Consider the following 24337-nt stretch of genomic DNA (forward strand, 5'->3'; position numbering starts at 1 on the left):
AGAAAGAAACAGAGTAAACGAATAAATGTTTTCGATTGTTGATATTTTGATACTTTAAATTTAATCGTTTCGATATAATAGGAATTAAAGGTTAAGTGGGTGGTTTATATCACAGTAAACGAAATGACAAATTACATTGTGGGTGTTCTTCATCATTAAACGATCCAAATGACAAATGCGTAGGTGAACGTTCCCTCGCTAAATTGTAAATTGCAAATCTATGAATTAAATTAAATCAGATTAAAATTCTTAATCGAATTAACGATTCCAATTATTAACATTATCCCAAAAGTTACTTTCCAAAAACGTTGAACGAATCACCCCTTGCACGCGAAAGGGAGGGGAGGGGGAAAAAATCAGCGACATCGAAAAATGATAACGTTTCCAATGCTTGCGTCTTCCCCACAATTACTGGCAAGTTTAATTAACAAGTCACGTAACGAGATACCTAAATATCGATCAAGCCAACACGTTTGCATCCACGTACTATCCAGCTATGTTTTCATAAGCGGCCATTCATAAACCGTAAGAGTCAAAGGAACGATCTGAAATGAAAATTTCATGCACGCGCACCCACACACGGAACGTGCGTGGAAACATGTCTGCCCCTCCTCGTTAACGAAATAATCGGTAGGGGGAGGGGAGGAAATTCCAAAACATGGCCGCCGCTTTTTCCACCCCTTTCCGCCATTGAACGCCGGGGGGGAAAAAAGAGAGAGAGATCGTATCGATGAAATCGCGCCTATTCGAGTCGAAACGATTGAAAAAAAAAAAAAAGAAAAACGGTGATTAATACTCGATTTATATCCACTCACGCTTGGATAGCAAACGTTCGATTCGATTCGATTCCTGAAAAGGAGGTGCGTGGAATAGTAAGTTGGATGAAAAATATTTTAGGAAAATTGTGTTTTAGAGATTCAGTTTTATTAACATCGTTTTTTCCCCCTCTTTTGTTGATACATTTGACACCTTAGATTTATGAAATTCTACGGGATAGATTTTATTCTTTCTCCAGATTCTGTCTTACCGATTTTCTACTCCCTTTTCCGTTCCCCTCCCCTTCGTCGCTTTGAATTTATTATTTCCCTATTAAATTTCACTCTTGCTTCTCTAAATTTTCAATCTTCACCGTTCATATTACACCTGTGCTGTTATATCGTAATTATATTAATCATTATTAAATTCCACGATAAATAACATCAAATCAAATCGATCGATCAAAAAAAATAACAATTTCGTTGCCCAAAGTAATTGTAGCAAGGAAGGAAGGAAAGAAGGAAGATTTCTATACGCTTCGTCAAACCATAAATCCTCCATCTCCAGTTGCCCATTGAATGGATTCCATCAATGATGGCCTCGCCACGATACTCTTTATTTCTCGCCGTTCATCCGGCAAGGTTCGAGCAGAGGTTTGGTGAAAGGAGGCTTGGATCGTCGGCGGACGAAATGGCAAATGTCGCGCTAAAATAACGTTCCTGCACGAGGGTGAGGGATTTGATGGAGGGTCTAAATTTACGTGCAAGTAGATCATCGTGGCTGACTAAGCAGAGCGTTGTAGAACAAGCGACAAGTTTTGGAGAAATGGCAATTACTCGCTTTGCTCTCTTGCAAAGAGCGGTGTGTTGATGGCACTTTGCAAGATTGGCGATAAATTAAATTCCACTTTTTAGAGATCGAGGAGGAAAAATAAAAAAAAGTCGAAAGTTTTGAAATTGTGTGTTTAATATTATAAACTCTTATTTATAAGGGAATCAAGGAAACGAGACTGTGTAATTTTTGGAAAACGTTAAAGAGAATTAATTTTTAAATTAATCGAAAAATAATTTCGAGAAATCGAATTAAATAATTCAAAAAAAAAGGGACCATCTTTCGGTATCGATAATCGATGAGACAAAAAAAAAAGAAAGAAAGAAACTTCCTCCTCTACGTCCTTTTTCAACGATGCACGACGACCTAAAAGATTCGAGGACAAAACGAAATATAAACACAAAAAATGATCATCGGCCGAGACCGAGGGTGGAAATGGCGGGGCTAATTCGTTTTTCGTTACGAATCGACTCGCTCTTTGTATATTAAAATTAACCAACGAATTGGAATCCATCGTGGAGCGTGCCCTCGTTCGCGTCCACCACCCCTCTGTCCGCCATTGTGCCGTCGGCAAATATTTACCAACGTTTTGTCTCCGCGGATGAGTCGCGTCCCGCCCTGTTTTCGAAAAAATTAAAACGATCCTTTCGATGGTCGAGAAACGAAAGACTCGAGACCGGTTTCCTTAAATAACTCGGTTTAAATTTTCCACCAATTTCGAATCTCTTGTTTACTTCAAAATACAAATTCCTCTTTCGAAAGGATGAAATAAAAATTCAATGATCCCACAGCAACGAAAGATAATAAAAATTTAATAAAATTCGAATTTCTTACTCACGAGTTATCCTCTTCTCCTCGTGTAAGTAAGAAACAATTAATCAATTAAGCGTAATTGAATTTTAAAAAGGAGAAATCGGAGGAGGTGAAATAAAAAGGAGAAAAAAAAAAGTTCGATTGGAAAAACACGGCAACCGGCAATTAAATCCATGGAATTCGAGGAAGATAATTATCCGGCCGTGTCCCCGTCAACCATTGTCCGTGAAATTCCCCCCTGATTACCGCAATTGTGTCGTCCCGTAATTTTTCGAGGACAGGTTCAAACATTGTCCGAAACAATGGAAGAAGGCGGAGAAAAATTGCGAGTCGTCCGTCGTGGAAAATCGGGCAGGGATTTCGAGTATCGATCCTTCCTCTCCCCTCCCCACCCGCTAAGTAAAGGGGGGAAAGTGGTTTTCTGCTGTGGAAAATTGTATCGTCACAATGACAATTTTCATTTCGTTAATTGCCGCGAAACATCTGGAGAAACATCTGGTTTGTATTCCCTGAACTTCTGTCTCCATGTTTTTCTTTTTTTTTTTTTAAGAAAATACTTTTGGTAACCGAGTTTTTAATTCGAGAAAGCAAAGTAAGTATAAAGAGAGAGAGAGAGAGATTGAACGTGGCTATTTGAGAAGAATTTAATTTTATATTCTCTGGATATAAATTAAATTTAATCTTTGATATTGGAAACTTATTCGTTAGAGAAGTTTAAATAAAAAATGAATTTTAATAGATCGAGAGAGATTTTGAATTTTTAAATTTTTAAACTTCGAACTTAACTTAAGCTCGCATGACGGATGGATAATTATTAGAGAGGTAATTTTGAATAATTCGAAAAAAATTTGTTTTCTCTGTGTAATTACAATTGTAAATTTTCGAAAGCTAAATCAATCGATGCAATCATCATTTTACAGGATTTGAAACGAGTATAATTGCTTCTATACAGAGAATTTCACAGGGAACTCCGACAAACTATTTATAATACCGTTTTCCCGAGTCTGGCTGCATGTCAGCAGCTAATTACGTTCAATTACCAGGCGTTGGTTAATTAAAACTCCTAATTAATTAGTCCCTTAAGCATCGTTGCGATCCAGCTACCACTTCAAAACTTCCACGGATTTTCTTTTCCGATCTATCTGTCCTAAGATTCTTCCCTGTGTAATCGACCTGATTCCTTTTTCGAACAGTTTAAAAGCGATACAGTTATTTCATATTATAAGATTTAACGAACATTTCATTTCTTTTTTTTTTTTTTTTTTTTACTCATTGGATTATTTTCTTATTAAGAGTTTGAACGAAAAATCTCTCATGGTCGTGAATCTCTTATAGATAAAATAGCCATGTTCTGAGAGAGGTAATAATATAGCGGCAAAAATTAAAAATTTTTTGAAGTAACGCATTGAAAAGATTCTTCATCCGCAAAATTTAAATTAAATTAAATTATGTGAAATTAAAACGAGCGAGGATGAAAAAACTCTAAGATTTATCTTCCATCTCATTGAAATTTCTTACACAATCCAACGTTTGAATTCAAACGTTTCACGAAATTCAAGTCACATGCATATCCATCAAATTAGATCAAATTAATACACGAGATGCGAAAGTTAGCTGCCTGTCGTCGAGCAACCCGCCGAGCAACAATCTTTCTATTAAAATCCGAGCTTTTTTATCGAAGAAATTTTCGAAACTCGGCTAAATTTCTCATTAAAAGAAATAATCCATACAATCGCAAGCATATGTAAATCGAATCTTGAAATTTAATCATCGCATCGTAAGGCACGAAGATGTAAAAGTTAGCTGCCTGTCATCGAGCAACCCGTCGAGCAATAATCGTCTCTACGTTAAAATTCGAGCTCTTTCACCGAAGAAATGATCAAACTTGCCTCCATTCTCATCGAAACATAACTCAACTGTCAAATCCAGCTGCCAAATTTCTGATCTGTGAGAGAATAATTCAAATAACCGCGACAGGTGAACAACCCCAACGTTGGCAGAGCTCACCGGTGTCGTCTCTGCCGCATTCCAAGGTGCATCACCGCTATTTAAATCCCAATACTCGCACCCGTGATCTCTCTCTCTCTCTCTTTCTTTCTTTCTATCTCTCTATCTCTCTCGAATCGATAAACACTCGAGAAGTCGAGGCGTTGGACCGAGATTTCGAAGTGGTAATTTCGAGAGGTGGATCAAAGGGGGAGAGTTTTAAATAAAGGATCGTTCGATTAAAATGAAATTATTCGTAAACTGTTCGATCGTTCCGTTAACGAGCATCCACTAACACCTAATCTGACCCACGATTCGTATTATAAAATCGATAATTGTATTATAGAAATGTGTCGTGGCTGGAAGGAACAATTTCGGAGAATTTGGACGTTTGTCCTCGATTAGTTTATTCGAATGTTTGCTAAATTGATGGAAACTAATATTATTATTTCGTTGATTAGCGTTCAACTGTGTTTATAAAATAATAATTGGTTCGTTTCTATTTAAGGTTTCATTCATTTAAACGTTTTATGATAATTTCGTGTTTGTACAAGTTTTACTCATATAGTTGATTTAAAGTTCGGTCGTTTGAGTTTCTATAGAATATTCATGGATAATTTCAAAAGTTACGGGTTGTGGGTAGTTCTTAATACAAATAGAAATGGATCAAACCAATACTGTGAAGTCTCCAATCAACACGGATGTAGAAATTTGGTTATATATATATTCCTACAATATCTGAAATATTTTCTACGAAATAAAAATCGAAGAAAAAGATAAATAAAATAAGTTGTCGAGCATAATTAAACCTAACCTAAAAATTTGTCAAACGATACAGATTTAAAATTGATAATATATTACGTCAATTCGAAAAAGAGAAAACAAAGTGGAATATTTCTTGTCAGTGTAATTCATCATCAAACATAACCTATAAATTATATGATAACCTAATAATGTTTACACGAATCTATAAAAAAAGATAAATAAAATAAATTGTCAAACGTAATTAAATCTAACTTAATAACTAACTTAATAACTTAAACCTAAACATAACCTATATATTTTTCAAACGAGATTTAAAATTATACATTTCTCGGGAACAGGATGGATTCAAAAGAAAGTTCAGAAATCTCAGATTCCTCTCTTCTCTACGTCTCGATTCTTCCGAAAGGGGGAGCAAAGAAATGGAAGAAAACTGAAATCCTTACAAAATCGAAATACAATGGTTCAATTCATGTCTGGGGAAAGGCAGAAACGTAAAAAGCTCTTTCATTTCACGAACAGAATTCCAACCGGGTACGACCCGGAAAGTTTTGAACGAAGCACCGGAAAAGCAACCGAATTACGACCGAACTTAAATCACGGTGCGCCTGTGTGCCATGCTAGGGACAATGCAACGCCACTGTTGTTGTCGACGTTTGAAAACGACGGTTCCGGTCGTTTAATAACCAAATGTGTCTCTCGAAAACAAGAGGGCCATATCTCCTACACATCTATCGGTGAAACAACTAACAATTCCACCAACGTTCCCCCATCGTCTCTGAGACGGTTAGAAATTGTTATTTCTCTTTGCTACCGCTACCACTTAACCTATTGAATATTTTATGAAAAACCTCCCTTTGAACGTTTCCACTTTGTGCACTTTGAATATCTCTTTCGTATCTTTATTTCATGAATTTAGAATGTGTTTCAAACCGTTTGCGATTCCGTGCGTTTGTCATCGTTATGAATGTTACTTTTAGGAATTTTTTTCGTTTCGAACTAGTAGCTGGGGAATATTTTTATACTTTTAATTGAAGAAAATGAAAACACTAGAGAGTAACCTCAACGTGATTTTTCGGGGAAAATGTTTTATATTGAGGATTTTTTTTATTGGAGATTGAAATTGAAAAAGTGAGAAAGTTATTTATGAGATTTTTGAAAATATCTTAGAGTTTGGAGAGTATTCCTCGAAAATCTTTAACTCTATAAAAATAAAGTGTATAGTTAATTTTGGATAATTTTTTTCATCACAAATTCTTTTTTTTACGTTTTAAAGCTAGAACTTTTTTCTTTCATTCACGATATAAAAAAAAATTCATCAATTCATCAATTTTTCTAAGAGAATGGCGAGTTATTTTTGTTGCAGAGTAATATTATAAATAATAAATAAATTCGACTGTACGTTTATTACCAATCTTCGAGGTCCACAATGATTAATTTTACAAGCATACGTTTTGAAACTTTGAAACTCGTTGCTCGAAACTTTGGCGATAAGTTTTAGCGAGAAAGTTATCACGATCGTTGAAACGCGATAAGAAATGAGCTTTCCCTGATCCCAGAGCAGAATCACTCGAGAAAAGAAGCCTCGTTACAAGGTGTTAAGCATCTACGAGTGCATTAAATCTCATTAAACGGTGGTTTGAACACTCATAATTACTCCAATGATTTCAATTCGAAAGAAATTAAAATTCACTCTATGTATGTATTATTTGACAGATATTCACTTGCAAAATTTATTTTCTCTTTTCCAATTTAAAAAAAAAAGAATTTTTAAATTCTTAAAATATCTTGGTATTTTTAATGGAATTGATATTTGATAATTTAATTGCAATTAAATCGCTCATTTGGTTTCTTTCTTTTGATCGATGATTTACATCATATGAAGATGAAAAAAAGGCGACAAGAAGTAATTTCAAGAAGGATCCCGCAAGTGAAGAATTATTTGAAATAACTATAAAAATAAAAATAAAGTAGGAAGAAGATATGACAATATTCCAGGTGAATAAAATATTCGTCGGAAACAAAGTCGATTTAAATTCGCAGAATAAATTTACATGATATCCGTGGATAAAGGGTCACTTAGTTCTCGAGTTTGGAATTCTAAAGCCTCTCACCGACAAGACGCCATCCTCCTCCTACATCCCTTAATCTTACTAAACACTTTCTATATCAAGAATTTATACCCACAATATATATGAAAAAAAATAACAATGCGAATAATTTCGATTTCGATATCTCATCCATACCTTTTCCAATTTAAAAAAATATATACACACTGTATGTATATATCGAAAAATATACTAGTGAAATTTTTTAAAATACTACATTGAAATTTCATGAATCCATATTTATTTAATCTTTAGGATCTGAAAATCCACAAGGCAAAGTCATTAAAATTATATAAATTTTCCTAAAAATTTAAAAATATTTAAAAATATTAAGATCAACATTGAAAAATTTTTCGGTATTAAAACAAATTTGTAAAAAGGAGCAAGTTACTACTGAAATCAATCAAATTATGTATTCTCCTATAAAAGCGAAAAAAAAATGTATAATAAATAGATAAATAAATAAAGAAAAATACAAGTTAATAAATAATTCACGTAATAAAAATTAAGTCGATTTTCAATTTTACGAATTATCAATTCCTCCACTTGGAATTAAAAACTTTAACGAAAATCAATTACGATGCAACCTGTTATGATTAAACCAGACCGTTCTTCGCAACGAATAAGATAATGTTCAAACTGGAACGAAAAGATAGTTACGAATGGTTTATGGGTCGCGCTTGGCCACGACAGTGGAAAACGTTCAACGACCCAGATTTTAATTGGCAAAGTTATTCGAGTGCAGCCGCGTATCTTGCAGGACACTGCATGCCAATGACTTTAATATTCCGCGAGGGGAAACTGGTGTTTGGAAAAATCGACACGTTTCGATGGTGAGAACTCGTGAATCTCGTGCACGAATCGCTTTCGTTTGCGATTTGAAAAGAAATAAAAGGACGGATAACGTAGAAATTGAGAAAAGAGATTATTTTATTTGGTAATTTGGAGTTTGGCAATTTTGCAATTGATCTTTTTGTTTTTGGAAATTTAAATTTCCAGTTTTGTTGAACTTTGGAACATTTTATTTTATGTTTACTTATAAATTGTATGATTTTGCCAAAAATAATTGAGGAATAAAATAATTATTAACCTTTTTATTTTGGAATTATTTTGAAATTTTGTTTTAACAAATAATAATTTTGAGTGTATATATCAGAATTTGTATATAATAATTGAATACCTCTGTTATCAACAAATTTGCAATAACTGTCGATACGTTCGAACTGGAGGATCTTTCTAGATTTTTCAATTAAAGATAAAAATCCCCAATCTCTTCGATTTTTTAATAATCGTAGTATAGATATTTCACAAGCAAACGCGTGAAGCAACATGCAAATATAAAAAGCAAGTATATCGCATTGAAATTCGTTTGGTAAGCCATAAAATATCGTTACTCACCGGATGAACCCGCCATCGACGTCTTGAGGATAGCTTCCGGTACCTCTTCAAGGTGGACCATGATGGAATTATCCACTTCGTTGCACGGCTTGTCTGCTCCTCGCTTTTGAGAACGATGAAAGTAATTTTCTTTGTGCTAAGAGTGGGTACAGGAAAGGTCTGCCTTTGCTCTTTCAGCCTCTAAGATGAAAGAACTCAAATATGTACAGTTAGTTGGTTGCTTGTCAGCTTGTTTATTATCCACCAATTTATGAATTTACTATATTATAAAATATATCATGATAATTGGAAAAATCTTTGAAAGTTCGCGAATATATGAAAATTAATTTATAACGTAAAAGTTTTTTCTAAAAATATATGAAAACGTAGCAAAAATAAAATAAGTAATACAAAAATTCATATTTTTATATATTGTTTATTCTAGAGATTTCTCTATTTATCGTGAAATTATTATATGATATTTAATATTTTATTTTAACGAAATTAGGAGAAAAAGTTATTATGTATCGAATTATGTTTCCCAGACAGATTGCAATTTAAACACTGCACTAAATAAAACTTTTATATCACCACTAGACGAACTAACTTTGTCGTAAAATATTATTTTAGAAAGTTTTAATAAATTATAAGTTTTAACTAATATTACGAAAAATTAAATAATAAATGTCATATCACACAATCGAGGATTAATTTTATTAATTAATTAATAACGAAATATAATAGAAATTGATAAATTAAATATTATTATAGTAGAATATTTATTTCTTCACGCAACAATCTTATAGATAAATTACTACAATTATTTATTAATTTGAAAATATCTTTCTTAATTTCTGTATTAATGAACTGTATCAATAATAAAAAACGCTTATAACATATATATTACATACTGTACACACTAAAACTTTAACTATAAAATTCAAATTGAATTTTAATCATTCTATTTTTATAATTCGAAAAAAATTTAATAAATTCCTATAACAAAGAATGTAACACAAGAATGAATACACAAAAATTGATTCCAAACAGACATTGAATATCACTATAATATAAAATCTGCAAGATAACTGCATATATATAGTTCCTATCATAAAAAGTAAAAGTTTTCTAACCTAACTGCATCTTAAAAATTTCAAAACTTTAAACTTGCATAATTTAAAAATTCAGATGTTGCAATCCTTATTACCCCATTATTCTGGTAAAAAAAAAAATATTTATAATAAATTTATATATATCCCCTTACCATAAAAACTTTTCTCGATATCCTACTTTTTCCTTTCTGGATACGATATCGCGCATGCGCGCCACGATTTCGATAAAGCGACATCTGGAGGACGCCATCTTTCTCCGAGAGAACGGAGATAGATAAGCGAGATTGAAGATGGGTAAGAAAGAACAAGCAATATAATTAACGAACGATGCTATTGGCAGCACGAGCGATCCAGTTTTCAGGAATTAGCGACTGGCTGCCGTGCCAAATTGTTGGAATTAGAAACGGCGGGTATTCGCGATTCGTTCGAAAGTTAGACGGAAGTTTCGGCTTCTGAAGGAATTAGTAATATCTCGATGAACTCGAGAGATTAGGTAAATAGGTGAGGATTATACGGAGATGGAAAATTTTAGCGCGAATAAAATATGAGATTTTTAAAACTGTAATGCGTTTTTTAGGTTAGTTCTCGTGAAACATATACATGTCAGATATAATTATTTTGAGTTTCTTTTTACAATCTTTTTTTTTTCTTTGTATCAATCAAAAATCAATATCCAAAATTAGGATTTTCGATTTCTCGAAGTTAATTATCTCACATTCTGCGATCCTAACGTTCGTACGACGAAGATTAAAACAGTTTCTCTTCCCTCCTCTCCTCCCTCATCCTCTATTCGTTTTGAAACGATATTTCAGTTCCTCTTTTTTTAGGGATTGGTCGAGCGTGGAAATATCGCAACAACAATATTGAGAGATGAATTACTGAAAGTTTAGCGAGCAAGCATCGCCGGCAGCGAGGTGAATTGTTTTAATACTAAATTGCCGAGAGTGAGCATCTGTTCGGTTCTCAGGATCAGACAAACGGATTCGCATAATTATCGCGCGAAAACGCTTTTCTCTCTGCCCGCCCTCCATGGCTTTAATATCTCTCACCATGGAAATCTGTCCACCGAGAAAATAATTCAATTATTGCAAATAATATCTCGCATCATATCTCAATAAATAATTTTGGTCTCTCTTGTTTTTGTTTTCAATTATTATATCTTTCATTTTGTTTGGTTTTCTTTTTTTAATTCGTTTTTACTCATCGCCTGTTGCATACATTTGTTTAACGAATTTATTTTGAAAAACCGTTTAACCATATAAAAAAATATTTATCAGAGATAATAAATTAGAACGATACATTGCTTTTCATTGCTAGCTTCGTTGTAAGTTTTATAAATGAAGAAAATTCTATCTCAGTTTAAATTATAATAGTTTTTTCTCGAATGATTATTCAATTTACTTAAAACCTATCATATCTAAGAAAATTACATAATAAAGATAGTAGAGTGAAATTTCATCCAAAGATAGTATTTAAGGATTAAAATATACAAGAAGCAACGATCTTTCTAAACTTCTAGACATCTGAAACTCAATAGAAACACGCAAAAAGCACAGAGATTAGTTATATTAACATTGAAACTATCAAACAAATTAAATAATTTTAAAGTTATTCTATTAAAATTTTTTAAAAAATTGATTTTTATTCAGATAAAAACATAATTACATTTAATTATTCTTATAATACTGCTTTAATGCTATTTTTTATATATTTATTATTTACATGTATAAATATATAATTTTGATGTGTTAATAACATTAATCTCAGATTTTTCATCTATTTTCTGAAGAATAACAATAATAACACGAAGTAGATACATTTCGTATACGAAAAAAAAAGAGAGAGAAAATAGGGGAAGAAAATTCCGTAGGAAAAATTCACTGAATATTTCTCGGCTACACTTCTCGTCGACTAATTGGACGATTCACCTCGATTTTTTGAAGCTCGAGCAATTTTGAAGTTCGTCGAACGAAATTCATGCGCCATTGATAAAGCGAATGAATAAATGGATGATGGATAATTTTTAAAAATAATAATAATCAAAGAATCAATTTTCGTATTCGCGGATAATTATTTTCCAGAACGAATTATTTTAACAATATTTAAAATCACTATTTTTACGAATACACAAGAATTAATTTTGGAGCCTAGTAATGCAATTGCAGAATTTACAGATCACGTGTATATCCCGCGAAATGTAATTATACGTTGAAAATTTAAATAGAAAATCAAATTTACGGGAACAATTTTTTACAAATTATTCCTCCGATGCGAAATTAAAATCAAATTTCACTTAACGAATAGAAATAATTGATAAAATCAATATACCAAATATATATTCCTTCATACGTTTAAATTACTCCTCTCTTTATATCACCTAATTAATAATTTCGCAAAAAAAAAAAAAATAATTCTCGACGCCCACAATATTTATTCGAAAACTCCTCCAAATATCCTCGAACAAAAAGAATATCATTTTCCTCAACGCATCCATATATATATATATAAAGATTAAAAAAGAAAGATCTGACTATGCGTATCGCATTGTTTATACGCGATTTTTATTTTTCTTCTTTTTTCCCTCCCAAACCGCGTCCAATCTATCTCGTTATTCGCGCATGATTTTCATCGCCGATATTGTTTCCGGAACAATGAAAATATTTGCTTTCATCCCGCCGATCGAACGCACGGATTAAAACGGCCGATTATATAACTTCGATGCGAGAGAAAACGAGAGAAGGCTGCGTTGTGTATGGAGCAACGGTGATAGAAATTTATCCACGTAAAATCGCTGTGATCTTGGGGGCTTTCACGGATATGGAGATATTCCGCCGAGGAATGTTCGCTGTGTCAATGGCGGGGAGGAGGGGAGGGGAGGTGGTGGTGAAAGGGATGATGCGGGCTTCGAAGGCAACAACGCAAAATATGACACGAGTATACGTGTAACACGTGTGTTGATGTTTCGTGCTCGAAAATTTTTAGAATATTTTATTTCCCATTTCGAAATTTGACGTAGATTTTTTTTTTTTTTTTTTTGCATTAAATTTTTATCTTCCGATTCGAAATTGAACGGTAAATTTCCAATTTTGTGAATGAAATTTCTTTCTAAAAATTAACATGTAAATTTGATTGAAGATATTTCAACTTTTATTGGATATAGAGATTCAGGAACTTCGAATGTGATCTTGAATCTTCATTATGAGATCTTCAAAGTGAGAATCTCATACTTTTCAATTTATGCAAGAATTCTGAAATATGTACAGAAAAGCAAAAGATAGAAGAAAATTAATACAAATGGTGAAGGATTGAAGTCGCTTCCGAGTTTGAACAAAAAAATATTCTGCCAATTAATGGTTAATGTTATAACGTTGAATAGGCATCGAGAATAGAATAGAATCGAATTCGAGATTAATCGGATGCTCTGACAAAGAAATTCTACATATACAAGCGTGGATAAATCCTATCCCATTGTAGATATTATACCGCGTTATCATAATCCAACCACCCTCTTCTCCCATCGAAACGCCCATCCTTTATGAAAATAACGCACGATACACATGAAATCGATCGTTTGTAATCCGAGGTATCGAACGTGTAACGCAAACACGGCACAGAATTATGATTGTTATCAGTAACTGTAATTAATAATGAGGTTCGTGTCAATAAATAACAGAACATTTAATAACTTTATATGATGATAATCTCCATGACAGGATAATTTCGTAATTATACCAAAAATAAAAACTAAGTTGGATAGAAAGGGAGAAAAAATTTTTTAAAAATCTGATTTAAAAATAGATAGCCTTTTTTGCTTGTTCCCCGATCTTCACTTGGTTACAATATGGGTCACGATTCTCTCTACAGAGAGAAATTTTCCTCAAACCTAACCAAACTTGTCCCTCTGTAAATTGTTCTACTGTATCATACTTTTTATTGTCCATAGATATTTTATATTTATCTTATTATTTTGTTTTTTATTCCTTATTTAATTTTTGTATCTTCACTTTATTCTCTGTCAATTAAATTTCTTCTTCTTCTTCTTCTTTTTTTCTTTTCATTTCACTTATTATGGAGCTCGTTTATATATTTTATTATCCGTGAAATTTCACGGATATGAAATTACGAGGCAGAATAAGTTTAAATCACGGTATTTAGAAATTATTCCTGTTATCGTGCACTGTATATGTATACCAGATCTGGTTGCAATGTTTCATACCCCATGATACAAAATTTATTCAACTTCCCGTACTCACGACTGGAAATTAATTTAAAATTTAATCAAATGCACTTCCGACGTGTCTTTGAGGCAAGCTCGTTCAAGATCCTATATGCTTCTGTCAAAGTAATTCGCCTTAACTAAGCTTCTTCCAACGATAATTTGTTGTAAGAGATTGATCAACAACATGTAACATGTACTTTTCGATATTTCGATTCGAACGATTTCCATCAACTTGACTGCATTCGAATTTTGAAACTTTATTTATTTGTTTTGAGAATCGTAATTAAAATAAACTGAATTAATTAAATACTTATATTCATTCCCATTATAGATTTCTATATAGAAATTTAAATAGATATAAATTTTCGAACGAAATATTTCTTTCTACTTTCTACTTTATAGCCATACGTATAATAATTCGATACAAAATTTCAATAGACAAAAACTATTCACGATTGCATTTCATCATCGAGAGAAACTCTCTTATTTTTTTCCAAACAGAGATAACAACGACGATTGTTATAAAGCGAGACGAGTCACTTGCTGACAATACGATAATCCAGGGATGAAATGAAATGGTGAAAAGAACATAGACGGATGATGGCAGAAAACATCCAAGTAACAAGAGGAACAATGGGGATCGCGTTTGCAGAAAAATCGGCGTGTAACCGTGTCGATTCCTAACCTAACCTAACCTCTCGACTTCGTGAAAAACGAGTTTCCGGATATCGCTTGTTCAGCATCTAGTGGTTGCTCTTTCTTTCTTTCTTTCTTTTTCTTTTTCTTTTTTTAGGGGAAAGAAAATATTTGAGGAGGAGGATCGTTTCAATTTTTATTGGACAAACTCGCCTTCTCGTTTCTTGCTAATCTTTCGGCCAACATCTACTGATTTTTTTTTTTTTTTTTAGTTCTTTTTATTCTCGTTTAAGAATGTTTGACCTGATTGATGGATTTAAATACTGGTAAATGTAACAGTGAAAATAAACAGAAAAATTGATAAAAATATCGGTCGAAGAGTGTTTATTAAGTTCTAAATAATGTAAATTAATTTATAATTTATTAAGTAGGTTCCAATCGATATTTTTATTATATTCTTAATATGTTGTATTAAAAAAAAAATATAAATTGTCCGATACTCGAAATCGCATAGCAATATATAAAATTCCTTGGATCTGCAAAATCGATTTTTCCCTAGAAATTTCTAGAAACATCGAATTTTAAAACTGAATAAAATGAAATTCTATAATATATTAATAAAACTTATTATTATTCATAACTCAAACTCAATTTACATGTATTCAATTTTATATAAACTATATATAATTTACAAAATAATAATAAAACAATAAGCCAGATAGAGAAGATAGGTTTATTTCAAACAAAAATTTTAAGAATGATTAGCATCATTATTAGAATGAAATGAGAATACACGAAAAATTTGAAAAAAATCATTCTCAATAAAAATGAAACCAACATAAGAGTTAAAAATATGTCGAAATTGTGTAACAAAAAAAAAAACAAAATCGTAAAGGATAAGAAGAAGAGGAAATCTCGGTTCCAATTAATGGAGCGCCCTCTTTTATTTCCAACTCTTTTATTTTAATTTGATTCGTCGATCCTTCGTCGAAGATATACGCGTCCATTTGCGGGATGAAAACTGTCTCTAAAATGAAAAAGAGGGAAGATAGGACAGGAAGTATAACCCGTCTCGTCCAGAAACTGCGTCCTTTCCTCTCTCTCTCATCCCCTCCACCACGCAATTCTGTCGCGGATGGGTTAATATCCTGTCCTACCTGAACCACGACTCCCTACGACTCGTTTGACGTCGACATTTTATTAAAACCCTTTGTCCCAACCTGGAGGATTTGGACGCCCTGGAAACGTCTTTGCGCCCCCTTGTTTCACGACGAAATGGTGGGGGTAATGGTGAAAATGTAAATGTTTGGATGGAATGGACGAAGAGGGATGATCAGCGAAACGTTATTAAGGATGATCGTGCGATTAAGAGTGAAATGAAGCGGGAAGAAGGGTTATAAAAATTTATTTTGGATCGAGGAGCAGGGAATTTGGTGATGGTTGTTTGCCCATAGAACAAAGGATTCATATAACAAGGGAAATGATTGAGATTAATGCGCAAACGAGTTGATTACGAGTTATGGAGGTTATAAATATAATTAGAAGAGAAAAGAAAGAGGATGGAAAGAATTATATATAACGGAGAAATGAATAAAAATTGGTGAGGGTTGATATTGAGATTTGGCCTATAATAATGGGAATAATTGAGATTTATTGGATTTCGTTTGAAAGTTTTGAATGTTTTGAAACGAAAGAAATAAGAATTAAAATAAAGAATTGAGCATTGTTTGCGAAATAAATATTCGATGAATATCGCACATCACGTTATAATGGATATCGGGTATTATTGGATAAATAATTTTATTTAATTCTTCCAAGTATCTATACTTTGAATTTATTCTAAACAATAATTTAAAAGAATGAAAAAACTTTGTGTATATCAATTTTATTTAAACAATGTCTGTCTCGTTTACCGTGATACAATACAATTTCGTTCCACTCCTTTTATCCGCTCACATGGCTAATGATCGTGTTTTATTCTTTTTCCTATACCACACCATAGTTTTCGTAATTTCACAATTTGAATTTTCTAGCAGAAAAATACGAGCGTACATTCGTTGAAATTTATTTTTTACTAGCGAAAACTACATCGAATCCCTCCAACTATCTAGAAACGAATTTTCTCACTAAAAAATAAACAATTTATTATAAACATAATGCAATACGATCTCTTTCATTTTTTAAAATTTACAAATTTTAAATAAATTATATAATGATCCATCTAGTATTAAAAGTAAAAAAATTCTGCGTATATTTCAATATATTTCGTAATACTAAACGAAATTATTATTATTATTATTATTATTATTATTATTATTATCTGTCCAATATCAATTTATAATACGATACCAAAAAAGAAAAAAAAATCTATTCGCCTTCAACCTAGAGAGGACGGTACGTATAAATATATTTCACGATCACCGGTATTTAAAAACGCGACAAAAGTATTTAGCACACCGTCGTGTATCTTTAGAATCTTATTCGAAGAACGAATCCCAAGTCGGGCCAGTGACGGGTCATTTCCACTTGAAACGCGAGAAAGACCGTGAACCCTGACAATTGGAGTGTTTCCTCTCTTCCTAACAGATGGCGTTAATGAGAAGTATGACAACAAGGCAGTGATAACATCCTGCACACAATTATCACCGGATGAATTATCATACGTGTAACACACAAATGGGAACACACAGTGTTAAAATGTGAGTGTATGTTTGTGTTATGTTGTGTTTAGGTATGTATACTTGTATTTTAAAAGGAGTTACACGAGAGAGAAAGAGAGAGAGAGAGAGAGAGAGAGAGAGAAAGAGAGAGAGAGAAAGAAAGAGATCCGAGAAACGTGTTATTAAAGAGTGAAAAGTGTAAGTAAAAGTACATTTGAAAAAATGATATTTATTAAATTATAAAATTGTTTGGTAAAACTATTTGCTAAAAATATATAATAATTTATATAATCGTTAATAAATATAATCAAACTCGTTTTATATATGTATACAAATTATTATATTGTATAATAATTATTATTACATAAGGTATCATACAATCTCAAATATGATACATTAGGAATACTTATATTTTTTTACATTATTAATTTATATTTATTATAAATTGTTTTTATCTTTTCAAATTTATACAATGTAAGATTTATCAAATAAATTCTTTGTCTTCAAAATGTGTACTCTCACTTTTGACTCTCACTGCATACAATTTCATCACATACTCTCTTTTCACTCATACTCTCTTTCTCTCTCTCTCTCTCTTTCTCTCTCGCTCTCTCTCTCTCTCTCTCTCCCGTTATATTTTAATAATTAATATTTCAGCATTTTTTCCTTCAATTATTTTATTTTATTTTATTTCATTTCATTTCATTTTATTTCTTTTTATTTTATTTTATTTTTTTTTTTATCATTTTATCAAAGAGTTACCCTTACGCTTACGATTGAATAAAAATAAATATTTTCGATTGTGTCCTAGAAAAATTGTTGTTGTTGCAAGCTATACTCGTTTATTATAATATACCTACCTACTTATAGATACGTTAAGTATTTCTTAAACGTTAAATCGCCAGATACAATGATCTGGCTACGCCACGCGAGTTACGAATAAAAAGTTTCAATCAATCTCGTCGATAATTTCAAAACAGAAGAGGAAAAAAGAAAAAAATCATACGTTAATCGAACAATAAAATCTCTTTGTCCTGTTTCTGTGATGGACGAGCAGTCGTGTCTATGTGTGTCGCGGCGTATTCTCAAGGGCCTAAATGGGCTAGCTAGATTGTTTTCCCAAGATTCTTGAGATCATAAAAATCTTATAGATCCTAGAAATTCTGGAACTTATAAAAATTCCAAAGATCTTAAGGAAATTTTAGAAATTTTCAAAATTTTAAATTTCGTAAAGATTCCAAAAAAATTTTTACGATTCTAAATTTTAAAGATCCTAAATTTTGCAAAAATGCGAAATATAAGTAAAAAAATGTTTCAGATTTTAAAAATCTTAAAGATTCCTCCAAAATTCAAAAAATTTTTGAGAATCATCAAATATTATAGAAATATTAGATTCTCTTCTCATTTTTTTAATATAAAATAAATAAAAAATTCTAAGAGAATTTAAAAGTTTTAAAAATTGTTTAAAAAATTTTACAGATTGTAAAGATCATATAAATTTCAGAGATCTTGGAATTTCTATAAGTCTTACTGTTCGAGATCTTTGATATTCTAATTGTTTTAAAAATTTTAAAAAGCCTAGAAATTTTTTTAAATCTTAAAAGTCTTAGCGATCATCGAAAATCTAGGGATACTTTAGTTAGAGAAATCTTTGAGATTCTAGAAATCTTAAAGTTCCTGAATATTTCTTATGATCCTAAACGATTCTTAGAGATTCTAAAATTCCTAGAAATCTAAGAAATCTTTAAAGATTCTAAAATATCTAGAAATCTTAAAAATCCTTAATATTTTACAAGTTCTAGAAATCATAAAGATTCCTAAGGTTCATCCAAATTCTGAAGATTCTAAAAGTTATCAAGATCCTAGAGATCCTAAAAATCCTAGGTTTTAAAAACCCTAAAGATCCAAAAATCTTCGAAATTTAAAAGTTCTAGAGATCGTAAAAGATGCTGAAAATCCCACAGATCTTAGAATTTTTAGGATTAAAAAAATCCACCTTGATCTAGGCCCTAGACACAGATCTTATCCCCTCAAAATTCCACAATGGACGTATCAATGATTTTTGATACGATGATTCCCCTGAATTAATATCGAATCTTTATATTCGATATTTCTACAAACGTTAAACATTAAAACTGCATGTTTCCTTTGGCCGAGAATCAACACTAGACGTCAATGATGGCGATGCCTCTATGTTTGCTCTATAAAATTTACAAATAATTCGAAGACATTTGGGAAACGCCGCAATTAAGCTACATACTTCCAATATAATCGACTATGCCACCTAAGAAACTTGATATTTTACATAGATTATATGACTGAAAGTTGACTGAACTTTAATCATTACTATTTGATGATTTATCTTTCAACTTTTATTCATCTTTGTCTCTTTATTGAGGTTGTGTTTAATTCTTAACTGCTAAGATGTTAGAGTACCCCTAATGTTGTAAGTAGAGTTGAGGATGTTTATGCAACTTCATATTTTAAAAAAAATGATTTATATAAGAAGCTGTTCCATATATTAGATTATTATAAATATTACATTAATGATATTATATCTTATATAAATCTTTTTAAAATTTTTAATTTCTAATACCATTGAATTAACATCTGCAGTCTGTTAAATTATAATTGTTAATTGTATAATTGTATAATTTTCAAATAACATGATGTTATCTTACAATGATTAATTAGAATCAACTTTGTAATATATAACTCATAAATTCAGAATTAATTTTATTATTGGGATATTTTAGAATCATAGTAGTTAAGAATTAATTCTGTGGATAATTCACAGGAACGTGGATTAATCACAATAAATCTATGGATCATTATGAGACGGAATATAAATTTTAAAATCATTCATAATCCTGACACAATTAATATATGAACAACAATGGTGTGCGATATCGTCTTAGTTTAGGGCCTAGTTAACTCCATTGCTGCCTGAAAATTAAGTATTCCACTTATGGAAGCTACAGCCTGGCAGAAATCAGTCGAATTTTCAAGATCATGCCTCAGCATTAACATATTCCTCAATTTTTAATTAATTATCTTTATGATTAAAATAAATAGATTGAATTCAAATTATTTAATTTTCATTTTTTCATTTCAACAAAAAATCTATTTTACTCTCTATAATATTTTTCAATTCAATTTTTCGATAATTGCTGTATTTATTGAACAAGCAAAAAAAAAAAAAAAAAGAAATGACAAAATTTCTCTTGTCTTTAATCATATTTGTTGAAGATTAAATTCGAACATGACCACAAATAATTTAGAATACTTTAATTAAAAATCTCGTTTATTAAAAAAATGTTAATAACCATCTTGACATCGTTTCCTAAGGGTACAAAAAAAATTTTCGAGCACAGAAACATTTGCCAAGAAACTCGGTGTTAACGAGGAGCCAAGATGTTACGAAGAATAAATGATAAGACTGAAATAATAATGGGAGTTGGCACCAAATTCTGGCAAAGCTTTTTGGACACTGTCTCCTTAAGCGAAATTTCTACTTTCTAATATTACTTCATACATACAACGAAATTCAAGCAGCAAGAAGTTTTAACGATTAAATGGGTGGATCCTAATCGTTTTGAATTCGAAGACAAATAGATCATAGAAGTTAAATGGCAGTATCAAGACACTCGATAAATACATATGGATTAAAAAAAAAAAGAAGAAGAGTACAAGAATGAGAAATACTCGTCGATCTAAGCATCGTCTTTCCTTAACAATGTCCCAAATATAATCTATATCATTTCGTTTTTTTTTTTTTAATATTTTAAATACTTTTTCCTTCGAATGAACACAAAATCTAAATATCCCTAGGTACGAAAGAAAAAAATCAATAAAGTAGAAATTATTAAGCGCAATTTAAGAAGAAATCTACTCAAAAGTTGAGCAATATATCGAATATAATCCTATTTTCTTTAAATATAACGTAACATTATTTATACTTGTATATGTACAATTATAAATTTTTGCACAAAAAAATAATAAAAAATTTGATTTCAAAACAAGAACTGGAGGAGGGAATACGCACTCCTATTATTCCATTAAAAAAAAAAAAAAAAACAAACAAAAATAAAACAGTTGTATAAAAAAAAATTAAATTATCTTTACGATAATAATATAAAATATACACTATGCTCTAAGTGAATGCAACCAGAGCATAATCAAAGAATAAGAATAAATAGTTCTTTTTCTCTTAACAAAGTGATAGAAGCAACTTTGAAAAATGGTGGGTAACTTTGTCAATTTAAATCACGTACAACCACATTGACTAGCATCTGGTTGCACCCTCACAAAAAGAGACTCTGAGTACAGTAGAGAGAATGAAAGAAACATTGATGAGTATTATACATGGTAAAACAAAATACATTGCACTTGATCCGTGCTGTACAATGATTTAAAAAAAAAAATCTATATCACTCTCATCTTTTGTGACCAAAGCTTAAGCTAAAACGATACTCTTAATGTACTCAAGTCTTATACCATGCACAGTATTGGAGGATCGTCTACTCATACAGAATAAACTTGAGCATTGGAAGCTAATTGTAATAAGTAACAAAAAAAATTGAATAAAATATTCTATAATAGATAATTAAATATAAAATATTATAATCAGCATTTTTCTCTTATTTCTTATCTCAGTGTGGACTAATAAGCAGTCGGCCCTCCAATTTTGAACATTATGGTAAAATACACATTAAAAAAATTCGATTTTTACAGGAATTAAAATTAGACGACACTTATACACGAATATTCTGTCCGTATGCTATGCAAGTGCTGGAGGTTTTTTAAGTTCTAAGAAACTGTTTTGCTATGATATAAAACGGTTTCTCCTTTTTTCTATATTTTATTTGCTTTATGGAACACGTAATAGTAAGAGCTGCCTCCATATTCAGAACAGGAAGTAAGAACGTGAGATCATTCTAAATTTCAGAACGGAAGCAGCTATCTTTTATTGGCCACGCAAAAATATAAGAAATTTATATATATTGGTAATATAAATGAACGATAATATAAATGAAAAAATAAACCACAGCCACATAACATATACATTCCTTTGTCTTTTCTCTTGCCCGTTTAAACATTTTGAGGTTAGGCTTGGTACGTGAAACAACCAGCACCGCCATCTTTGTAGCAAAACGAAAACCGTATCGTCGACCGAAAAATTACCGCGATTCTTTCAGTTTATTGCAACGTCCACATCCTTCTTTTCTTTTGTTTTTTTTTCTTTTTTTTTTTTTTCTAAGTTCGTTATACATTAAAATTACATGGAACGCTATACGATAGAAATTATTATTTTGTTGTATTTAAAAAAAAATCTTCAGATGATTCATTTCTTTGTTTTATATTTTTCGATCGTATAGCGAACCCTTGTCTCTATGGAAATGAATAGAGATAAGTGAAAGAAATTGACTTTCATATTTCATCGTTTTTTTAATAATCTTTTCAAACAGATTGAATTGCTGATAAAAATTCGTATCTACACCAATGATATTTTGATATTTTTTTTTTTAATGATGATACCAATATCAAAAAATGCTTTGGCACAATAGATATATAGAATACGAAGATTATACAAAGATAATACGATATTCAAAATATCAACGATTCACTCCTATTCATTTCCTTTAATTTAGAATTAAATCTTTACCGCTTATTAGATATGAATACACAAAAAAAATTATATATTCCTCACTTTGTTATCTTTCTTTCTCTTTCAAATCGAATTTATATCTGTACAATTCGTCTGTATCGTGATTTTCATTTCGGATATACAACCATACATGTATTTACACAAGTTTACAAAACGAAGAACGAAAATTAAGTTCGAACCTCATCTGGCAAATCGAATTTTCCGATATTTCATTTTTCAATCACCCGCCAATTTTCAGCGACCTCTCGCCCGAATTCGTTGAAATTCGTACAGAGAGCAGCACGTATCAACTTTATTACGCGCGAAATTCATTTCTCGAATAAAGAACAACATACGGTTTTTTTTTATAGCCCTTTTCGAAGACACTTCGATAATTGCGGAACGAACTCGATTCCGTTCGATCGCAATGACTAAACGAAAGAAATAAATCGCATAACAGATCTATATACAACTGTACATTGTCACGTAGAAACGAAAGAAATAAAATGATAAAAAAATCTCAAGTCAGCCAAGCGTGTTACCGCCACACGCAAACAATTTATGTACTAATTTACTTACCAAAAATTGGTTGAACAAAAAATGGCTGATCCCCATTTCGCATCGAAAATCCAACATGTACATTCAAATCAGTTAGCTGACCCTTTGAGTATGATGGGATGCAATTCTCCTCGGAAATATGTTCTTCGGGAAGTCGAATTTGTTATTATAGTTTCACCAATTGATTTTACGAAACGAAACGAATATTTATCGCGAAACGAACGAAAACGAAAACGAAAAAAAAAATTGTAATAATAATGTATTACACACTTCACTCGATCAGAGTTTGAAGAGTTTAACTGTTGAACAGTCCTGCCTATTCGCTAAGGCAAGATCACAGAAATATATCTAAGGCTCATAGTCACCCATGGCGTAGTTTATGTTTAAGGTGTCTCTATTTTCACGCCCTTATCGCTAAATGCAAGTGGAATCTGGATGTTGACTGGCAGACTTTCGTGTTTTTGTCGGCTCTTTCGTCGTCAATTCCTGAGATGGCCTCCGCGGGCTACCCAGTGTAACTAACGCAGACGCTACGGCTAAACCGGCGCTCTGACCAGCCGGAGTGTACGGTTCACCACCAGTAGGCAGTCTGACTAGCAACGACAGGACCGCTGCTCTGTTACCACAACAGGGCTCCAATGCGATCGGACTAGGGGCATCCTGCAAAAATATTCACGAAAAAAAATCACATGACACTAAATCACACACACACGATTTATTATTTACAAAATTCCCGACACGCGCGATAAATTCCCGACAACGCATCCGCGTCCATCGAAGTTCACGACAAATTTGAAATAAAGGAACGAGAATCGCAAGCACTATCGAAATATCGAAAAATCGAAAATCGCAAATAATATCGAAATCAATGG

At 31.6% G+C, this 24337-nt stretch overlaps 1 protein-coding gene across 2 annotated transcripts in view; it reads right to left on the minus strand.

Moving 5' to 3' along the window:
* The window catches only part of LOC107997992 (attractin), a 140839-nt gene that overhangs the window by 94941 nt on the left and 21561 nt on the right, over positions 1 to 24337 (minus strand). For both annotated transcript variants that reach the window (XM_017056969.3, XM_062085603.1), the window contains exon 12: positions 8655 to 24125. In XM_017056969.3, the coding sequence (XP_016912458.1) occupies positions 23880 to 24125 (246 nt within the window). In that variant the 3' untranslated portion in view covers positions 8655 to 23879. The remainder of the gene's footprint in view (positions 1 to 8654; positions 24126 to 24337) is intronic.

Source organism: Apis cerana, linkage group LG15 (assembly GCF_029169275.1).
Source record: "Apis cerana isolate GH-2021 linkage group LG15, AcerK_1.0, whole genome shotgun sequence".
Taxonomy (NCBI): Eukaryota; Metazoa; Arthropoda; class Insecta; order Hymenoptera; family Apidae; genus Apis; species Apis cerana.